This window comes from Spodoptera frugiperda, chromosome 14 (genome assembly GCF_023101765.2).
Source record: "Spodoptera frugiperda isolate SF20-4 chromosome 14, AGI-APGP_CSIRO_Sfru_2.0, whole genome shotgun sequence".
Lineage (NCBI taxonomy): Eukaryota > Metazoa > Arthropoda > Insecta > Lepidoptera > Noctuidae > Spodoptera > Spodoptera frugiperda.
This window is the reverse complement of record NC_064225.1, coordinates 5218558-5241780: the sequence shown is the minus strand read 5'-3', so window position 1 is coordinate 5241780 and position 23223 is coordinate 5218558. Positions and strand designations below refer to the sequence as shown.

At 37.4% G+C, this 23223-nt stretch overlaps 2 protein-coding genes across 2 annotated transcripts in view; one reads left to right on the top strand and one right to left on the bottom strand.

Moving 5' to 3' along the window:
• The window catches only part of LOC118269291 (uncharacterized), a gene marked incomplete at its 5' end in the record, with an annotated part of 72832 nt that overhangs the window by 23716 nt on the left and 25893 nt on the right, over positions 1-23223 (top strand). Inside the window, 25 exons of the mRNA XM_050698229.1 lie at positions 50-159; positions 810-997; positions 1533-1671; positions 2235-2419; positions 3034-3219; positions 3792-3927; positions 5422-5601; positions 6061-6331; positions 7012-7304; positions 8191-8367; positions 9555-9749; positions 10332-10517; positions 12368-12537; positions 13084-13298; positions 14004-14166; positions 14733-14958; positions 18281-18385; positions 18469-18580; positions 18889-19035; positions 19463-19581; positions 20158-20355; positions 20732-20939; positions 21474-21550; positions 22200-22352; positions 22847-23053. Of these exons, the coding sequence (XP_050554186.1) occupies positions 50-159; positions 810-997; positions 1533-1671; positions 2235-2419; positions 3034-3219; positions 3792-3927; positions 5422-5601; positions 6061-6331; positions 7012-7304; positions 8191-8367; positions 9555-9749; positions 10332-10517; positions 12368-12537; positions 13084-13298; positions 14004-14166; positions 14733-14958; positions 18281-18385; positions 18469-18580; positions 18889-19035; positions 19463-19581; positions 20158-20355; positions 20732-20939; positions 21474-21550; positions 22200-22352; positions 22847-23053 (4346 nt within the window). The remainder of the gene's footprint in view (positions 1-49; positions 160-809; positions 998-1532; positions 1672-2234; positions 2420-3033; positions 3220-3791; positions 3928-5421; positions 5602-6060; positions 6332-7011; positions 7305-8190; positions 8368-9554; positions 9750-10331; positions 10518-12367; positions 12538-13083; positions 13299-14003; positions 14167-14732; positions 14959-18280; positions 18386-18468; positions 18581-18888; positions 19036-19462; positions 19582-20157; positions 20356-20731; positions 20940-21473; positions 21551-22199; positions 22353-22846; positions 23054-23223) is intronic.
• On the bottom strand, positions 17319-18050 carry LOC118279137 (chromatin complexes subunit BAP18-like). Its single transcript, XM_035598672.2, has one exon. The coding sequence runs from the start codon at positions 17886-17888 to the stop codon at positions 17502-17504; it is 387 nt and encodes a 128-aa protein (XP_035454565.1). The 5' UTR covers positions 17889-18050; the 3' UTR covers positions 17319-17501.

The window sequence follows — 23223 nt, the reverse complement described above, 5'->3', positions numbered from 1 at the left end:
AAGTTATAATGAAATATGTTGACTTGAATCTTCACATATTTGTGTACAGGTGGTAACTACGAAGCGAACGTAGTGTTCACTCCGGATTCCTACATACCGCGGTCGTTCTCCCTCAACCTCACTGTCGACATGTTCGGAGAGTCCATCAATTTGTTTGAGGTAAGTTCTAGTAGATGTGATGTGTTCTTTTAACTAAGTAGAGATAGGCCTAAATGTACTAGGAGATGCACGTCTCCTTTTTGTTTTTAAGGGGGGAAAATCATCCAATGACTTATCTCGCCTTGGGCGAGGCGAGAGCGAGTGTCAGACTCTTACTACCTAAAAACCGCCTCGTTCCTACTCCTGCTTTTCGAGCCGGAGCCCCGGTAAACCCGCTAGGCAGTCCGCAGCTCCGGGTCGGCATCAGCCCTACTGGGCCCCATCTGTGGTGGTCTGATGGCTCTTTGAGGCGCGCGCAGAACGCGACGCGCCGCACGCACTCGATGCACGTCTACCTAGGCATGTGCTATAAACGGCGATGCACCGTTGGGGCTCCGGAGCAGGTCTACTAAAAGGAATCAGTGCCCCATAATCATTGACTGATCTGACTGAATGATGACTTGGCACCTCCAAGACCCGTATTCAGTACCATTTACAACCATTTTATAACCAACATCCTCAATAACAAAACAACGACACGCCTTTTATCCCCGAAGTGGTAGGCAGAGGTGAAATTTTCGAAAAACCAGTCACATTTAACATTATCAACATTATAAATTGTACATCCTCAACATTGAAAAAAACCCTTTTAACCAAACACTTCTTCCCAGATGAAAGCCCGTGGCGAAGGCTTCGAGCGTTACTTCGAGAGCTACTTCGGTAACAACGGCCCCCTCAACAAGAACAAACTGACGGAGAAGATCAGCAACCTTCGCTTCTTCAGGTCTACCAACGAAGCTGATGAGGTCCGGGAGAAGATCGATAACCTGGAGTATAAGAATGAGGCGCTTAAACATAGGTATGTATCTATGAATCATGATAGTATTTGTTGGACTGTGAGCCTCCTCTACATAAGAGAGTCTGACCTCTATGCTTGATAAGGGGATTAGAGACTGCAATTTAAAGTTCTCCAGCTATATATCTAATAACTGATTTATTTCGTCGCCGGACTTCAGTATATCAATGTATTCATAGTCATGGTTGTGTATCTACCGTAGATCCCGGCTTTAGGAGGTTGTAGCGGGCTTGTTCCATATAAATAATTAAATAAGAGATTTTGCTTTATACTCCACGCTTGGTAGACGAGCTGGAGATTTCAATTTTAAACGTTCAGGTTCATTCGAGTTCTCTGTCAAATGTGTAGTTTCTTGTGGCCGAAATTAATAACCGATTCAATCCAGTTGGCATTAGTTATAGCAATCTAGAGATTTTGGTTATCAATTTCAGTTCTTGTGACTCCCGCAGGAAAAGAGATGGTGAAAAATATATTCTACTCCATCTCCACAAGGTTTAAAATTGGACGACAACTTATACTTTTCTTATTATATTTGTAGGTTCCCTATGGCCGAGCTGGGTATCAAAGTGTTTGGTAACGAGATCTCGTACTGGAACGCTGAAGGCGACGAGGAGATCATGAAGTCACTGGCACGACTCAACCCACAGCTTAGAGTGTTGGAGATATTGTCCGGCAAGGTAAGAGTTAGATTAATTGCCTAAAATTTAACTTAATTGTGCCAACAAATCGTATTTCGTTTAATTCCCTCGTAGTTAATACACAATTACAATTCACTTAATAGAGATCACCGTTTCCCAAAATACAAGCTTATAGCTTAGTCTAAACAGCAGTATCAGTACCATTCGTAATTTACATATATTGGAATAAATTCAAACTTCATGGCGAAAAATGTAATCGTATTTGACACTGTCTGAGAACAACACTAACAATAACTCGACCAAGAACTCTACCGATAAGCCCCTTGACAAGTATTCTAAGACAACATAAGGTTCTATTATTAACCTAAAAAAAATATAATAAACCAACTTGTGACAGCTTAACCGATTGTACCTTACTATCCTAGCGCCATCTTGCGACCGCAAAATCTAAAACTGTGTACAAAAAATATCATTAACTAATTGTCCCTTTTGCTCTTAGCGCCATTTTGTGGCCACAAAATCTAAAATCCTGTATAAAAAAATCTCTGTACCAAAATCAAAACCCCTCTAAACAAAACTCAATTTTATTCCACATTGCACAGGAAATATCGTACAACAAAGCCTCCCTATTCCTGGACACGACGTTCTCCGTGCCCACCGGTGCCGGGCTGCCGATGAACATGAACCTCATGGGCACGAGCTACGTCAACACCAAGATGTCGGGCACCGTGCACGATAACTACAGGGAGTCTGGGAACCTGGACTTTGAAGGGAAATTGAGACCTAGGTAAGTCGAATTAGAGTCTTAAATAGATTAAGAGTGATTTCGCTTAATATTCTTTGAGTATTACTTCGCGATATAAGCAGAAGTCTATTCTATAGGCTGTGTATAATTAGAATAAACGGCCTAGTCATGCGCAATGTTCGTCACGCATGTTACGTGTATTGCTAATTTTCTAAGAGTCCTTGTTTTGGTTTGAAACTACTCGAGCATCATCTCGAAAAGACTTAGTTAGAGAATACCAAATTGGCATTAAGTCCAAATTTGTATAATGTAGATAAAGTGTAAAATAAAATAAAAAGACAACAGAAACATTTACTACTTTCCAGTTGATTTGTGTCATAAATCGTTGTCTCGCAGTTAAAGGAGACTACAGGGACTGCAAATTATAAATCTTTAAACATCTTCGATAATTTTTATCATAATATAGTTTAAAATAATTCTGTATTTTAAACCAACCATTAACTTTATTCTAAAAGATGACACTTGGTCGTCATTAGAGTAAAATGGGACTGGAAATTATAAAATCTACAAATTTCTTCGATATTTCACGTTTAACATAATTCATAATTCATTCATTCGATCAATAACTCACATACCTCCTCCCCCCCCCCCTACAGCGTAGCAGTGAACATAGCGGCGACGATGAGCGTGGACGCGGGCGGGCTGAGCTCCAGCGGTATCCGCGTCAACTGGCGCCTGTACACCGCCACCGCCGTCGAGGCGCGCCTCACTGTCAAGGGGATCACGCTGCTCAAGCTTGATCTATCGCTGCCCATTGATAAACAGGAGATTTTTGCTGCTAAGTGAGTATTGCCTTGTCTTACTTCTTTCTTTTTGGGAATAGGATATGGTTTATTTTATATTTGAGGGGCAAACAAGCAGATGATGGTAAGTAATCAGCGCTATTTATGAATATACGTAACGTCAAAGGAATTTGGTTGCCTGGCGGCCGGTATGAAGCAATGTTGGATAGGATTGCATAAAATCTACGGTTCTTCTTTAGTGGACAGATTTTTTGCGATCCGATTGATTAATATTACTCTGTCTCTCCGCTCCGGTGGACAGACAGCCTTACAAGTGCATTACCGGACTTTTAGGGAAAGCAAAGCTTCCTGACCATCAATTAAATTACAAAATACAACGTAAGCATGTAACGCTTGCATTCCTATAAAGCCATGATGTATGTTTGAGTTGATTTGAGTATTGTTTTCCTAAGTACAATTATCGAAATTGTATCCTATTTACAATTTCAATTACATAATTGTTTGAGCTCTTTATAAACCTCACTACACGTTACCGGTCACGAAATCACTGCTGCGTTAACCATAAAGTTAGTTTAACAATATTATACATTAACATGTGTTTCTTCCATCAGATCGGAGCTGATAATCCTGCACGGCGACAAGGAGCACCAGCAACAGGGGCTGAACAAGAACAGAATAGAACAGAACACGTGCTCCTGGTCCACCTTCGACAAGTCCATCGGGATCAAGATGTGCGCTTCCTATCAGGTAAACTATCGCCACAATAGCAAAGTAGACTATACAACGTAAACAAGAACAGAATAGAACAGAACACGTGCTCCTGGTCCACCTTCGACAAGTCCATCGGGATCAAGATGTGCGCTTCCTATCAAGTAAACTATCGCCACAATAGCAAAGTAGACTATACAACGTAAACAAGAACAGAATAGAACAGAACACGTGCTCCTGGTCCACCTTCGACAAGTCCATCGGGATCAAGATGTGCGCTTCCTATCAGGTAAACTATCGCCACAATAGCAAAGTAGACTATACAACGTAAACAAGAACAGAATAGAACAGAACACGTGCTCCTGGTCCACCTTCGACAAGTCCATCGGGATCAAGATGTGCGCTTCCTATCAGGTAAACTATCGCCACAATAGCAAAGTAGACTATACAACGTAAACAAGAACAGAATAGAACAGAACACGTGCTCCTGGTCCACTTTCGACAAGTCCATCGGGATCAAGATGTGCGCTTCCTATCAGGTAAACTATCGCCACAATAGCAAAGTAGACTATACAACGTAAACAAGAACAGAATAGAACAGAACACGTGCTCCTGGTCCACCTTCGACAAGTCCATCGGGATCAAGATGTGCGCTTCCTATCAGGTAAACTATCGCCACAATAGCAAAGTAGACTATACAACGTAAACAAGAACAGAATAGAACAGAACACGTGCTCCTGGTCCACCTTCGACAAGTCCATCGGGATCAAGATGTGCGCTTCCTATCAGGTAAACTATCGCCACAATAGCAAAGTAGACTATACAACGTAAACAAGAACAGAATAGAACAGAACACGTGCTCCTGGTCCACCTTCGACAAGTCCATCGGGATCAAGATGTGCGCTTCCTATCAGGTAAACTATCGCCACAATAGCAAAGTAGACTATACAACGTAAACAAGAACAGAATAGAACAGAACACGTGCTCCTGGTCCACCTTCGACAAGTCCATCGGGATCAAGATGTGCGCTTCCTATCAGGTAAACTATCTAAATACTAAAATACAGAGGAAAGCTGTGTGGCGATACATGGCAAGTGACAAATGACAGAAATCGCACAAACTCTTTAGCTTTATATATTATATATTAGTATAGATTCGTACAAACAAAACATTTTTTTAAAGTGTTCCATACAAGTAATACTAATAATACAATCATAGGGAAAGTATACAGTAAGTAAAGTGTATACAGCCTATTTAGCCATGGCGATTTTGAATGATTTTCTACATCAAACTATAAATTTTCTTACACGTAAATCCGAAAAATAGAAATGCATTAACGAATCATTCTACTGTCTTTAAATACGATCTTAAACAAATAAACAAACTTGGATACAACAAACTTAGCCAAAAAAGCTTAAAATATTTTCATTTCTTTTTAATAAAGTGTAGGATTTTTTATTTTATTTTATTTTATTATGTCTACTTTATTTACCAAACTACAGCTTTGTTAACAATAACCAATTTCTCTTTCAGTTCCCCAACATGACGAATCTCCACAACGCGCCATACTTCCTGATGAGTGGTCCGGCGAAGTACATCCTGTCGCTAGAGAAGGCGGACCCCACGGCCAAGACCTACGCCATACAGTACCGCTGGGACAAGAACGCCACCGGCAATGTCGTTAGCTTCTCTTTTGATACGCCTGATAGCAAGGTGAGTTGTGGGATTTTGTGTTTTATTTTGAGTGGTGTAGAGGTTGTTTTTGTTTGTGTTTTAGTGGTGTGATGTCTGATACCTGCTTAAGAGTGGGATACAGATGGAATATTATCAAACTTAAAGATGTTAATACAGTTATATGTACTCTCTAATATTATTCAGACACCACTAACTAACGGTCAAGGAAAGCATTGTGAGGAGACCTAAGCTAATAATTTCTAATTATAAGTTTGAAATCGCTAACACGCATTGAGCAAACGTTGTGATTAATGCACAAATCTTCTTCGTGTGAGAAGAGGCCTTTGGTCAGCAATGGCCACTTATAGCCTGATGAAGTGATGTGATGTGTTTTAATATTCACAAGTTATTATTATTTACCATAACACTGTTTAAATTTTTTAACACCCTATATTTTAGCTAATCATGATACTAAACACGTTTCTTTCATTTCAACAGGAAAAACGAATGATAAACGCAGTCCTATCGATCTCAAACACATCAAGTACTGCGCTACTAACTCTCCAATCAGAGAAGAGTACATTAAAAGCCAAAGCGATGTACAGGAACAAGCCCTATGACAAATCACTGTCAGCCAGTTTAGACGTGGATGGAAGGAAACAGTTCGACACTGTGATGTCGGTGAAACGTCACGATATCAAATATGGCTTCGTTTGGATACCGCACGCCTATTGGGTCGTGGACAACGAACGGGTTGCTGAGTTATCTGGTGAGTTTATTTTGAATCTTATTTTTTATGGTATAAGGTGGTATTTCAATTGTTGGTCGGTCTCGACGGAACACAGTTCGACACTGTGATGTCGGTGAAACGTCACGATATTAAATATGGCTTCGTTTGGATACCGCACGCCTATTGGGTCGTAGACAACGAACGGGTTGCTGAGTTATCTGGTGAGTTTTGAATCTTATTTCTTAGAAGATAAGGTCGTATTTTGTTTTCTGGTAGACTTCAGAACAAAAGCTAAGCTTCGAGATTCAAATTGGAATAAGTGTTATTGAGATTTTTGGTATTCCAAATCTAAATGATGAATTTTACTCCACTAATGGTCAAATACTTACCCGTCACTCAATTTTAAGACGCGTTCAAGAATAGTTCTGTCCCTATCAATTCTTTATAAAATGACAGAGATAGCACGATATTTAACTGCAACTTAAAATTGAGTAGCATTTCAGTATTCGGGCGTAAAAATACTTAGGTTAAGTAAAATAAGTTGGTCAACTTGAGTGAACAATTTAACAATGAGTGAAATACAAAATTGACTTTTCTCTCTTAAAGGTATACTTTCCGAAACACTTTAGCGTCACCCTATACATGAAAGAGACATCCATAGAAAAATGTAACTAGTAATCTTATAATGCTCAACCACTAACCACCAAATTTCCTTACAGGCGTAATAAAAGTAAAAACAAAAGGCAGTGTGACACAGAGCGATATAGAAGCAGAATTTCAAACGAAACAACTGGCGAGTCACCTCCTTGGCTACTATACCATCAACGGACCGACGCATGGAACCAAACTACAGTTCGACTACCAATTCTTTAAAAACCCCAAGCAAACTATTAAGATTGAAGGTATATATAGTGAGAAATCGGGAGGATTTAGACATGATCTATATGGGGACTTGTCCATGGCGTTCACAGCTTATCCGGAGTATAATTTCTATACGGTTCTGAGGAATATTGTGAGTATTTAAGATGTTTTTTTAATGTTCATTGATAAGCAAATGTACATAACTGACGAATTTGAATATGTGTGGGAGAGCCATGCTTCAGCACGAATGGGCCGGCTCGACCTAAGTGATACCACGGCCTTACAGAAAACTGACGTGAAACAACGCTTGAGTTGTGTTTTGTTGTGTGAGTGAGCTTACCAGAGGCCCAATTACCCCCTTCCTAATTTTCCATAACCTCGATTCCCTGACAACCCTTAAATTCCAAACACCCAAAAGGCCAGCAACGCACTTGTAATTTAACATTATTATTGTAACATTTTTGCTCACAAGGAAATTGGCAAACCCTTTCCTCTAAACGGAACGTCTTGTTCAACAACTATGACCATCTTCCGATTGATAGTGATGAGGAATACGTTTCTAACTAACTTAGGGAAATATAGCAAGCATCACCCCCCTAAGAACACCCCACGGAGTTAACTCCGTGGAACACCCTACTTAGGGGCGTTGATCCATCATCCAACTAAAGATGATAATAAACACCTTCCTAATACGTTTCCAACTAATATAGGGAAAACAGCAAACCCCACCCCCCTAAGAACCCCCTACTTAGGGGGATTGATCCATCATCTAACTAATAATAATATGAAACACCTTCCTAACACTCTTCAACACTATTATTAGAACTTATGACGAGATATTTACCATGTCACGGATTAACTGAAGTACTAAGTAAGCAGTTCATCCGTGATCATGGCGCTTGCAACGGTGCCGAAATATCGGAAACTCACCAAAGTGAATAAACATGGTAAATATCCCGTCATAAGTTCTAATAATAGTGTTAGTGACCATGTCAGTTTAAAAACTTATATCTCTCCAACCTAATTCTTCTTCACAGAAAACCCAATCCCATGTGGACATAGGTTTCAACGTAAGTGCGTCCAGAGAAAAGAAGTTAGACCCAGCGTTTACGTTCAGCTTCCAACGCGCTGAGCACTTGACTGGCATGAGGCTTGACACGAGACTGACGCTGAATCGACCTAGGTTGATTGATATGAAGTTTCAGTTTGAAGGGGTAAGTACTAAGTATACTATTCTTGATTATAATTATTAATCATCCTAACATTATTTTTTACTAAATTAACTAAAATTCACGGTTTACTCATGTGTTATTAATGGAGAAAAGCTCTACTAGTTTCGAGTCACAGAGGGACTCTTTATCATGAGCAGCGTGCGCAGACGCGGCGACGTCGCGCTACCTACTTACTGCTTAACTAGTAGAGCTTTTCTCCATTAATTTACATAATTAAACAGAGTAAACCGTGATTTTTAGTTAATTTTACTATGTCTTACGATAGGTATTTTTAAATATTTTTATTACAATTTGACTGTACGATTGGTGCTGTAGCTGTGCGACTGGCTTCTATGCAAGATGTCTCGGGCTCGGTTCCTGCAATTTATTTTATAAGATTCATAAATAGTGTATTCAGATGCACTCACACAGAAGATAATTATAGTGTGGGACAAGATAATACTAAATACTGTTTAATGTACAATTAAATATAAGTTATCGCAGTAATTTAATTATCGATGTAATTTAAGTTGTCACAGTAAGCAATACGTATTACTAGATTAGACTAGACTATTACTGCTGCAAAAATTGCTTATTCATTTTTTTTATTGAAATCACGAATTGTGAAACATGGACAGTGTTAAAACTGTGCATGTTAAGTTAATGGTTCTAACTATGATACATAGTCTATGAGATGAAGCCCAAAATTTAAGACAATGAGTTCAACAAAGAGTATGGTATCACCTTTAGCGTGTAGTGAAAGACAGATGGCAGTCGCTCCATGCAATAAACTGGTATTCAACACGTAAGCAATTGGGGAAGCAAATTACTATGTGAACCAAAAATAAAACGCGACTCCCGTCCCGAAATTTCAAAAACCGAAAATAAACCCAACAATATAGAAAAACCGGGAAAACGGACCCGAGATCCCATATTCAGTACCCTTAGTATAAGTTTGGTTAACGTTTAAAATAATCGAAACGAGAGCGCGTTCGACGCTATGATTGGTTGGTTTATTCGAACCGACTAATCAGAGCGCCGAACGCGTTCTCGTTCCGATTATTGTAAACGTAAAGCAAACTCATACTAACGTTACACCAGTCGTACTTGCGACCACCTCTTGTAAAACTAAAACTACTAACCATAACCCAAAAACAAAATAAATAATAAGAATCTATTTTCCCCAACAGATTGGCCCCAAATACACCGCTTTAGCGTTGCTAAACTTCAACCCTAAATCGCGAGAGATTTTGGTCTCAGGGTACCTATTCTTCCCGCCTGGTACACAACTGTATTTGGACGCGGAACTTAACATGACACTGCCGACCTTGCATCCTTGCTCTATAAAGACCAAGGTCCATGAGAAGCAGCTTAATGATTACCAAGTGAGTACCTAGTGTTAACAGTTGTGAAGCTGTTATGCCCTTAAAGGGGAAAGTGTATAAGTCAGGTTTTTGTAGATGGTTTGTTTAGTTGTGACGCCCCAGAAAGGATAAGAGTAATCAGTTTTATTAGTCTCATAGTCCCATTGTTAAATATCTTACGGTTAGACCTATTAGAGGTAGAGAAATCGAAAACCCAATAAATACAACCTTAGATACAAAAGATTAGAACCTTAGAATCTTAGGACAATAGACTTATGTCCGAGGCAATGTCAAATATTCAAACAAACTGCATTTTTCTATTAGAATTCGAATTCGAAAATGTTTTATAGATTTTATTAGTCCCATTAAAAAACATCTTCTGTAAACTGCTAATAGAGATCAAAATCGAAAACCCTAAAAACGTAATCTAACTTTAAAGAAGAACTAAGTAAGATACCTAATTTATTTATAACATCATGTACTGTAAACACGAGAATTACTTATTCATAGTATCTAAAAAAGAAAAATTTCAACAAAACAGAGAAAAGTCCCATAAAACCACCCAAAACTTAGGGCTATCTATAACATCTTCCAAAATCCCAGGTAAACGCAGCCGGCGTATGGTTCACGGGGGTAGATTTCAACATCGACGCGTCATACCAGGACCAGTCTAAGACAAACATGGCGTCCCACCACCTCAAGGCGTTGGTCAGTAGCACCCACTTCAAGAACATCGCCGTGGACGGGCGGTTCACACAGGATAACCGACAGATCACTTTCATTGGACAGGTTAGTGATGACTGCCATCTGCTTACAACTCGCTAAGGGCGATACTTAGGTAAAACTTCTTTAAGTTTATGACTATAGTCTATATAAATAAAAAATCATCTCCAAAATATATGTAGGCGGATAACTTCTGAACGACTGCACCAAATTTGATGATATTTTATGTATTCCTTATAGTCAGGACAAGGTTTGTATAAATACTCTCGAAAAAAACATAACCCTCCTTCTGGCGCAGTCTGGTAAAAAGTGTTCGTTAGTCTCGCTAAAACTCGAGAACTGTTGAACCGATTTGGCAGATTTCGGTCTTGAATTATTTGTGTAGGTACAGGGAAAGGTTTCAAAGGTGAGAAAAAAAAATTGGAGTCAATACAGAGTTTGCCGAGATAGTTATCTAATAAATTAACAAAAAAATAACACAGTTTACTCACGTATATTAATGGAGAAAAGCTCTACTAGTTTCGAGTCACAGAGGGATTCTTCATCATGAGCAGAGTAGCATACGCAGAAGCGGCGAAGTCACGCTGCCTACATTGAGCAGACGTCGCCGCGTCTGCAATGTAATAAATTGGCCATACTTGGTTTGGTTAAAACTCTGAATTGATAACTATCTATGACTAATTACTGTCTACTAGGTACTATCTAAGATGTTCATATTACGACCGAAAGGCGGTCAACCTTTCGGTCGTAATATGAACATCATATAACAATGAAAGCATTAAGATTTTCAGGATGGTAATTTATACATTAACTAACGCACTCAAAGACATTTAATGATTACTTAAACTATTCCTTAGTAATGATTTTGTATCTAAAACAATTGCTAAGGACTGGGTTAAGTAACCATTAAATAACTCTGAGTATGGTAGTAAGTTAAATTAAATGAATTATATTTCACGAATATCGAAAATAACTCGACTAGTTTCAAGTCACACCAGGGGCTCATGGTAGTAAGCACCATTCTCAAACTAACGTGTGCCGTAACATACTTAATTGTATATATCTCTTGATTGACACAACATTTTAATACTATTTTTTTCTTTGGTTTGCGTATTTTAGTATAGTTATATGATAGCCATAGATTTAAAATTAAATTGAATTTTAAGCCATTTATTCCACAAGCACAAATTCAATCTTATTCAAGGCACAAAGAAGTCTCAAAATACATCTTATCTCAAAAGTAATAAAAATCAAAATCGACTGTCCTATGTATTTTAGTCCTTCGAGTTATGTGTATAAACTATGTGTTTATATACATAACTCTAACCTAAAATACACCTTATCCCATACGAAATAGATTACAAAATGAATGTTTCACAGGGTGAATACAACGACGAGCACTACTCCTGTTTTATAAACATAACTAACTCTAACCAAAAATACACTTTATCCCATACAAAATAGATTACAAAAATCAATGTTTCGCAGGGTGAATACAACGACGAGCACTACTCCTGTTTTATAAACATAACTTACTCTTACCGAAAATACACCTTATCCCATACAAAATAGATAACAAAATCAATGTTTCGCAGGGAGAATACAACGACGATCACTACTCCTGTTTTATAAACATTACTAACTCTAAGCTAAAACACACCTTATCCCATACAAAATAGATAACAAAATCAATGTTTCGCAGGGAGAATACAACGACGATCACTACTCCTGTTTTATAAACATTACTAACTCTAACCTAAAATACACCTTATCCCATACAAAATAGATTACAAAATCTATGTTTCGCAGGGTGAATACAACGACGAGCACTACTCCTGTTTTATAAACATAACTAACTCTAACCTAAAATACACCTTATCCCATACAAAATAGATTACAAAATCAATGTTTCGCAGGGAGAATACAACGACGAGCACTACAGGACGTTAATAAGGTACATTCTGCTATCGGAGCAGAACTTCACGACCTATGTAGAGGTGGATGTCGGCGGGAAGGCGTACAGTGTCAACTTGAACGCGGATCTTAGCAATAATACTAACGTCAATATGGATATACATTTTGATCAGTAAGTTTATTTGAGTCTACTTCACCTTATATGTATGGTTTGTTGAGAAATTAGGGCATGTTTTCATCTAGTTAGAAAATTAATTACCGTATGTATGAGTTGAGGAGTTTGGTAAATACAGTATGGAGATCATTCATATGATTTTAACGAAACTACAAGTAGTACTTGTCCACAGAAGTATAAAATAACAAAATATTTCTAACTCATTTTTCGTATAGCGTCAGTAAAGATGATATATGTATGAATATGGATGGATTAAGTCATAAGAGGTTTCCCCATACGGTATATGCATCTCATCTTAATCGATTTTAAACTTTATAGCAAGATAATAAGGCTGAAATTAATTTGATGTTTCTAATTCTTTTCTCTATTTCAGTTCTCACTGGTAAAACTGATACATAAGTTTAATAGTTTACTTGGGCTATTCATTTTTGATCCGATATTTGCTCTTATTTTCATAAACCATATTGTTAAAGAGTAAAAAAAAATATGCCTGAAAGAAAACGGGCCTTTACCTAAATTTCTTTGTTTTCTATTTCCCCATAGACTCCGTGACCTCCACTTCTCCTACCAGCGCTGGGTATCAGCCAAACAGAAGCGTTTAGCCGCTGCCTTCAACTGGGATGCGAACCGCGATCCCTCGCAGAAAGTCAGTATAGACGTGCAACTGGACAATAAGGGCACTTGGCACCATGGGGGACATGTGTCCTTGTATTACCCTGGACGAATGGTCAATGGGGAGTTCGAGTTTTTGTTAAGAGGTGAGAATATTTTTAGAAGTAATTTGCAAGTTTTGCTTTGTATGAAATTGCCTTAAGCAGGAGTGGTGTTGACAGGTGCTTTTCCATCAGAGATGTGCTATGTAGATATGCTTCGAAGATGTAATAGCTAAGTTGTGAAACTATGTGACCGTTTCCACTGATACTTAGCTATGTAGCTGTGCGAAGAATATGCACAGCTCGAGTATGCGATGTATCGATAGTAGGGAAGCCATCCACAGCACGCATCCACAGCAACGTAACATAGCATGAAAAATACTAACCGCCGTACTCAGAGACATTTAATAGTTACTTAATGCAGTCCTTAGCAACTGTTTTCGGAACAAAATCGTTACCAAGGAATAGTTTAAGTTACCAGAAAATGTCTTTGAGTACGTCAGAAATATTTTTTATGGTAAAGCCGGTAAACGAGCAGACGGATCACTTGATGGTAAGCAATCGCTGCCACCCATGGACACTTGAAACAAGTTACAAGTGCTTTACCGGCCATTTTGGGGGTTAGGAATTTAAGGGTTGTTGGGGAATCGGGGATTGGGAAGATCTCAACCACACAACGCAAGCGTTGTTTCACGTCGGTTTTCGGTGAGGCCGTGGTATCACTCCGGTCGAGCCGGCCCATTCGTGCCGAAGCATGGCTCTCACACACTATATTTTATAGAAAGTTACTAAACCTTCCCTATATTCCAGATTGGTTCTGCCAGTGGCACATCCGCATGGGCTGGTCGAGCGAGTCCAACATACTGTGGCGCGTCAAGATGTACTCGGAAGCCCACAACGAAACTGTTTACGCTCTACTCTCCAACATGAACACGCCGTTCGCTGGGTGGAAGGATACTAGTTTTAATCTTATGTGAGTATATCTAATTTTGTCTATGTATATTTGCTTACTAATTTATTGAAGCTCTTACCATACGTATATTTAGTTTTTTCTTTATTAAAAACGTTGCCCCACACTAGGATTTTCTCCTGTCTTGTGGGTGTGTTTACAAACATACAATTTCACATACACATGACTCCTAGACCCCGAATAACAATTTGTGGATCACACAAAGAATAAATAATCGACGTCAAAATATCATAACATCCCTACCCTTAGTAAGAGTTGCCCAACGAGAGCGCATTCAGTGCATAAATGATACTAAATTATGTTCACCAAACCTAGCCTATACTAAAGCGCTGAACTAGATTGATTGAATGGATACTAGGTTAAATCTAAAGCAAATTCGTAGCTCATAGGTCACAGGATGTGCTCAGTCTATTCGAATTGATTATTTTAAAGTGCACAACTGCAATTATAGTTAAATAGAAAAGTGAAAAATCTACACCATTTATCTAACATTCTTATCAAGCCAAACACGATACAACCTCTCAATCAACATATCTTTTTCTAACGTCACCAAAAATCTCTTCCCCTAGGTGGCGTTACCACGACAATCTCCAAGCCCTAAACGGCAGCATGAACTGGCAGGAAGACTACCTAGCGTTCAGCCTACTAGCCGACTACTTGTTCAAAACCAATGAGTTCTATGGAGAAATCAACGCAGTCGTCAACTCCACTATACCGACACTACCGAAGGCGGCAGCCATAGCCAAACATAGGGTTATATGGAAGAAGAGTGCTGATACACTGCTTAGTTTCCAGGTAAGCAGACAAAATTATACTCTAAAATACCTAAGGTTTAAATTACGGAATTTAAACAAAATACAGTGTTTACGAAACCTGTTTGCTTTTTAGTAAGGTAGACAATTTTGAACTATATTGTTATCCACACAAGGTTTAATTTCATAAAGAATCAGTTTAGCTAGCTAGATAACATCCGCTCAGAAAGAACAATAATATCTCAGAAGAAATTATTTGAGCTTCAAGGTAAGTGATGAATACTAAACTTTATTGTCAAGGGAGTAAGGTTTCAAATTAAGATGATAGAAGTCAGTTGAAATTTTATAAAGCAACATAAAGCGAAATACAGGTAAGTACTAGTCTAAGAAAAATAAAGAAAAAAAACAACAAATCTATAGATGTTTTATTTACCCTTCTTAAAATACAGGCTGTGTGTAATCATTACTGACCAACTATTGTACATATTGCATTTTGTAAAAACCTTCTACAGGACTGCCTAACTTGACTTTCTACTTTATTTCCTGTGTAATAGGATTGAAAATCCAATAATTTAAAGAAGGTTGATGGGCAATATAAGCATTTTCATACCCTAAGGTATTTTTATATTATGTACATTTACATAAAATAGATACAGTTCCAGATCTATAATCGTTACATCTTTATACACCAATACAGTTACATTATAAGAAGCTAAAACATTTTATTCAAATGTCACTCTCTAACAAACAGTGTAAGAAAGGGATGGCAAGAATTTAATAAAGTTTCATTCCATACAAAAAGTAATACTCAAGTATGAGTTAATGTACAAAAATATACTAAAATTATTGCTATCTCTTTCTTTTGTTAGTTAAGGAGTGAGAATCATTTGAATTTAGAATTTTAAATCTTAAGACTATAAACATAAAGGAACAATTTTTAAAATTCTAATTTTGAAGGCTAAAACAATAATTGCTAACTACTACATAGGTAGAAGTTCATTGAACTCTGATAGCATATACAACTTACAACCTACATAGGTAGGAGTCAATATCATTGAATTATGAAAAAGCATACATTGACAAGAGCAAAATAAAATCATACACAATATTACTTTAAAACTAAGATTTAACCATATAATATATTTTTGTTACTTATAACTTACAATTTTTATAAAGAAGCTATGATGTAATTAGGTATATGTAAAACTATCTACTTCTGCACGGTTTCACCCACATAGCTTGGCTCTTATTGGTCGTAGCGAAAGTTTTATAGCCTATAACCTTGCTCGATAAATTGACATTCCATTTATTCCGAATGTGTGCGTTCAAACATACTCGTCAGCTTTTTACATTAATAAAAATGGTATTTGATCTTAAATACATTATAACTTACTAACTAGTTACAAAGTACTGAGAATTTTGAAACATGATTCCAATCACAAATTTTACTTTTGATTCTTTTCGATAGACACAGTCAGTGCCAAGTACCAATCTCTTGTATCTGGCACTAGTACAAACTTTATTTTTAACACTTTAAACGCAATGGGGTCACCAGTAACTAACATTAGCGGAGGATTTGCCTTTAACAATTTTCTATTGGCAGTCAAAGACTTAACAAAACATCCTTACTAATATTTTACTCTTATTCCCATCTTGTTAAGTTCATCATTCCTCCACATAGCTGACTAAGTAACCACATACTAGTAAAACTATGTAATTAGAGTATACTTTTATTTGCATTGTGAAAGCTTAAATACTTCTAACTCGGTGTACAAAACTACTTATTCTAACGTCTATAATATTTGTTATAACTAGTTACTAATTGGTATATTTAAACTATAATTATGTTATACCAACATTTTAAAGTTTACAATTTGATAATAATCATATCATATTAGTGTGTAAATATTTTTAATAATCTATTGAATAATTTTAGAACTCTAACTCCTGTCTACGAGTGTCTGTGCAAGCTTTCAAATTGATTGCAAACAATTTGACTTTCAGACATAATGTTAGTTAATATTTTTTGGCATTTTGGTGCCAAATGTGCATCACTATGAACAATTTTCATTATCTAACTTGTAGCAGTAAACTAGACGCATGACAAGTTCAATAAATGTATAACAATGATGCTTAAACAATATAAGGCTAACAGAGTTATACAACTTGTATGCTCTAGCTGCCATAACTATGCTGTTATACAATTTGTGAAAGCCGAGATTATGTGGTTTACTTCTAAATTAGCTTTTATGCATAAATATGAGTGTATGCATAATTTTACCATAGATACACTCTAATTATATGTGTAACACACTTTACTTATTATATTACAAAGAATAACCAGTACATCTAACCTCAAAAAAACACCATACTCATCGACAAACAACAAAAGAAACAATCCTCTATAATAAAGTTAACTCACTCGAGTTAATACATTTAATAATAACAAGTTACAAGTATATCTTAACAATAAGCACTAGAAACTAAACCTAGAGTGTACTCCATCACTTTCACTGTTCACTTTAGCTTTGCCTAACTTTGTTGTGGCGATACACAACAAACTTAGGGAAAACTAAACATGTCACATCAAGTGGCCACTTCGTCGTTCGTCGACTCGAACTCCAGCTTGACGTCATCGTTGAGCCCGTCGACATCAACCTCGTTCTCAGAAGCATTCAACATGTTCAGAGTCACTTGCCTCACGGGAATACTCGCATCCTCAAACGCTTTCTTCTTCAACGTAGTGCGTATTTGGTTGACCGTACGACCTTTGATATGCTGGCTCAGACTGTTCAAGTCCACGGCGAATCGGTGCACGCAAGCCCGTAGCATCTCAATCTCGTCGTCTGTCCACTTCCCACCGGGCTGAGAGTCCCCCATAGGATGCAATAGCTTCGTCATTTCAGCCAGCTTGTTGAATGCGGTGCCCGCTTCACGAAATATTTCACTCACTTTTGCAGCGGAGTTATTCATTGTTATTTAGTAAAATAACAACTTGATGTTATAACTCGATAGCGTTTAAGCTATTTTTAAACGGAAATCGATAGTAATTGTTAATAATTTACTGCGATTCAGCGGTCACAAACACAACCTCTAAATATTTTTATCAACTGACATTTTGTTTTATCTGTCAAGCAAGTGTCAAATGTCAATGACAAGCGCGTAGCGCGCATTTGTCGTTGGGCGCGTTCCATATCTTTGTTGTTTTATTCGACACTGTGAACATTATGATTTGAAAACTTTTTGATTTAATTTTGAATTTGGTTTTAAGTTGTTTAATGAACATAAAGTTTTTTATAAGTTATTTTTAGATTGTCTGCCTTATATCAGAATTTTGGATGATAATCACTGACATTTTGTTACAGTACAATGAAGATGGTCTGCTCATGATCAACTCGTCCTGGACATTAGATAGAGGGCACAAAGAAAACAACATTACTGGCAGAGTTACACTTCTAACACCTTTCCAGGTAAGTGTAATTAAGTATACAAGTTATTTTGCCCATTTCAATTGTTTTCCGATATCAGTCTTAATATCAATTAATTTTTACAGGGTTACAGAAAAGGTTTCCTACGCACAGCATTCGTATTGGGCCACAAGAGAGACATCAATGGCATCACCTACCTCGACCTCGAAGAAAAAGTTCTCAAGATTTACGTCAATGGTAAGTATACAATATATCTATAAACCTTTTAATACCAGAAGAAGTAAACTGGACTGCACCAATTATGTTTTAAGCCTCATGTAAAAAGCCGGGCGTCTACTGTCATGCATTTGATAGCAATCCAGGCTCCGTGATAATTCTGAGAAATACATAATTATTTGAAATACAAAGACGGCTACCCGACCTGGTAATCAAACTCTTACCCTTAGGCACGCAGTCACATTTTATTTTATCAAGTATTTATTTTACTTTTTATGTAGAAACCGTTAAAGAATTTCCATTTTAATTCTAATTCTCTTTTCTCCCAGGTCACATGCGCCGCATCACGAACTGCATGCTAGTCGTGAACGTCACCAGTCCCATGGTGGAGTTCCCACAGATGACGGCGCGGTTCGGCTTCGTGGAGGCTGACCGACATCTAGTGGCCATGGTTGTTACTACCAATTCTACCACAGGTTTGTATAGGAACTTATTTATTTTTGTTATTTTAAGACTAAGACAGAGTTAATAATAATAGAAGATTTTGTTAATTTAAAATTCTTACAGAGCCGTAATATTCAGAGGTGCATAATATTATGTGGCACGTAATGCCACTGTACAATGTACACCTAGTTTTTATAATTTGTGTTATAAGTGCCAAGTAATAGGAGGTGAGTCTATTGCCATATACTGGGCACAATTCCAGACTTCGTGCTATTGAGAAATCTTCGACAAACCTAAAAAAATCCAGCAATATGCCCGACACGGAAATCGAACCAGGAACCACTTGCGACCACTCACATTTATAATATTAATGTTTATGATTTACGATTACCTTACTCACTTATTACTTTACCGTTATGTTAGTTATGGATAGCAATTAAAATATTTATTTTCCTATAGGTATCGAAGTATTCCTGAAGCTGTTATCGTTGCAAGACTTCCACGTGTTTGGACATGTGGCACTACCGATACAGTACCTCAACAGAGCTATGGTGATAGCCAAGAGGGCGCCGGAAGAGGTAATGTATTGTTTGCTTCAGTGCCCTTAGAATGAGTTTGCTTTACGTTAAACGAAAACTAAACTAGAACGCGTTCGGCGCTCTGATTGGTTAGTTTATTCGAGCTGGCCAATGGCCGCGCTGAATGCGGTCTCGTTTCGTTTTCGTTTAAAGTAAAGCAAACTCGTTCTAAGGGTAAAGGACATAACATTATAACACGACGGATAAAATGTACCTTAAATAAATATATTATCTTGTCGGTTATTGTCAACCTTGGTGGATTTTCCCATGTTATATTGTCGTCTATAGACGACGTGGCGCTAAAAATGTTAATCAAGTATTTTATTTTGTTAACTTCTACATCTTACACTACTTTACACATAGACTGCACGGTTGACGCGGTAGCTGGGCAACCGGCTGCCGCGCAACGTGTAGCGGGTTCGATTCCCGCACGGAGCAACTCTTTGAATGATCCACAGATTATTGTTTCGGGTCTGGGTGTCATGTGTATGTTTGTAATACACCCACGACACAGGAGAAAATCCTAATGTGGGACAACATTTTTTTTTTTTTAAAGAAAGTCTTTCATCTTTCCAGGTGGACTTCAGAGTAGGTTGGGGCAAAATGGACTTCGGTTTCACCGGTATCTGGCATTATAAGTCCCCCCTAAACTTCGTATACCTATACAAGTTGTATACACCGCTTGAAGGCTTCGAAGAGAACGGACTTGTACTGAAGAATATCTACGGAAATGGACTTGATACTGAACTGTCTATCCGATTGTCTACGCATAAGGTAATTTGGTATTTATTTTGTGTGTTGTAAGGTTGAGATTACTGTGCAAGTTTTCTGTTAATTTTTTAGACGAAAATTATTATAGTAGTTATGATATGTTTCGATGTGGTGTAATTGACTTTAAAGTAATGTTGTATAAGGTTGAATGTTGTTTGTCACCAAATTACCATCTTTGTTTCAATTGAAAAATAGTCTTATTATTACTTTAACATGGAATTCGAAATCAAGTGTAAGCATAATTCCACACAAGCAAAACATACTTTAAACTATCTTTTCAATATATTAAAATATTTATTTAAATCAACACACAACACAGCTTACAACCAAAAATAAACTCTAACACACAAACCTTAAAGTCCAAATTTCTTTATTCCAGTTTGGCATAGCAATACTTCTAGAGGACAACGGGAAAGCATTAATAGACGTGCTTCGTGACAAGTTCCAACACGAGGCGAGCTCGTCCGACATGTTTATAGAGAACTTTGATACTAGGGCCCGAGTGGTTTTGGACACCCTGTACTATCCTACTATCACTTTCAATGCTCATCTTATGAAGGTATGTATATATGAAGGTAGTTATGAAGGTATGAAGGTATGTATGAAGGTATGCTAAGACCAGGGTCTTAGCATTAATTGATATAAATAGTCCTAGTAGTCATAGGGGCTACTCCGGTTCTCGAATCCGAAGTTTCGTTTAATTTTCGGCCGTAGGTTTTATTGATTTACTAATAGAATTACTTGAAATAACGTTTTATTTTTAATTTCAAATCAAAACCTATTTATTTATCTTCATTTCATTCGTTAATTTTTGTTCACGAAAGTTCGCAATAAATAGAATTGTAGTATACAATCTGCGAAGTTTCGTCCGAAACTTCGTTTTTCGTTGAATTAGAGTAGGCCAGGTCTATCGATTTTGGACTAGGACCTCTCGTTAGTGATGCCAGAACACCAAAAATTATCGAAATCTTTAACTACGCACAGAAATCTGTTGACTAACTGTTTTGACTATCTCTAGAAAAAAATAAAAAAACATCCCACATGTTCCTTAATTTTCTAATATTATTAAATTTTTTTTATTTAATTTCCTTACATTTTTCTTAATAGTCTTATTTTGGAAGATATACTAGAAGTGAACGCAACGCTACACTTACCGAACTTACCGCCACTTGTACTTACTGATGTCTTCGTGCTAGAGGTAAGGATTTGCATATCTAATAATAATTATTGCTATAATTTGAAAATATTACACGACTTAACCAAAAATCACGGTTTACTCACGTACATTAATGGAGAAAAGCTCTACTAGTTTCGAGTCACAGAGGGACACTTCATCATGAACAGCGTGCACAAACTACTGATAGCCTGCGTTACTGCGTTATTTAGTATGTCTAAGGATAGTTATTATACAAATGTAATACACCAGAATAAAGAAAACCACCAAATAAAGTTTCAAGAACATTCAAACTGGCAATAATGACGTTTGTCAGTCTGTCCGCCAGTGAAGCTAAGTAGGTAGTATTTAGTACCTACTCGTTCCAAAGTGTAGCTTCGAATGGACAAGAACGAGAAAGAAACTCCATTCGTTCCTCTTTAAAAATACATGTTTACAATTTCTCTGATACGTTTTTCCAGTCAATAATTGTACATGTATTCAACACAGAAAAAATACTCATGTGAGACAATGTTAAAAAAAAAAGATATGTGTTACAGTTTAGATTCCCAGTATCGCAAAAAAAAACCATGTTTGCTAATAGTTACCTAACACTGCTTTGATTTCAGATCAATCTGAAACACACTTTGTTACTTATTATTTCTGTTATGCAAAAATGAACCTTATCCCACAGGAATACACGGTAATGCGCAACACTCTAAACTTGGTGACTCCTTTCCAAGCGGTGAAGGAATTGAAGTCAGTGTACACAGTCGACATTACACTGGGAGAGAAGATCAACGTCACCTGTCTCGTGTTGTTGTATAATGGAACTTATTGGCATGAGGTGAGAGTCTATTTTCATATAATTCATCACTCAGTTAAAAAACTGAAAGATAAATTATAGAATTTACCAATTCTTAATACAAAAACATTCAAGGCTTCGCGAAATTTTTTAGGAAACGGAAAAAAAATGTCGCAATGTAGCTTACAGTGGCCATAAATTAGACTGCCGAACGCAAAATAGAATCCCTACTTCTTATCTACGCGCTAAGAATTTTGTTGCTTAGTGTTTAACAATATGCTTGCATCAGTTATGTTATTAGTCTCTATGTAAAAAAACAGAATATCACATACTCTACGTAGAGAATGTCAGAACAGAGTCTTAAATTCAGACTTCGCGATCGTCATATTAGTCTCTAATGAAACATTCACACAATCTATACATTTTTGGCTAATAAATTTAATATTACTCACAAATTTATAAACCACTACAAAGTCAAGCCGAAGTCAAAATATTACTTACAATTTATAATATTATCTTCCTACACCTCTCCACAGATATCATACAAAATATTCTACGAATACGAATGCGGTGAAGACGACACGTACCAATCGTATGTAGCCTCGGTCGGTATAGCGACACCTCTGCCTGTACTCCCCGCGCTAGAGGCGAGAGTCGCTGCAAGACTCGAGGACGCGCTGTGGAAGATGAGCGCTGACATAGCCATGCCGTCCTTTACTATTACTGCTTTAGCTAGCTTAGAGGTAAGTTAAACAATATTGTAGCTTGTATTTACGAGTTTTGTCCCATCCTCATCCCCCATCCCCCATCCCCCATCCCCAAACACCATACCCCATGCCCATCCCCCATCCCCATACACCATACCCCATGCCCATCCCCCATCCCCATACCCCATCCCCATTCCCAACCCCAT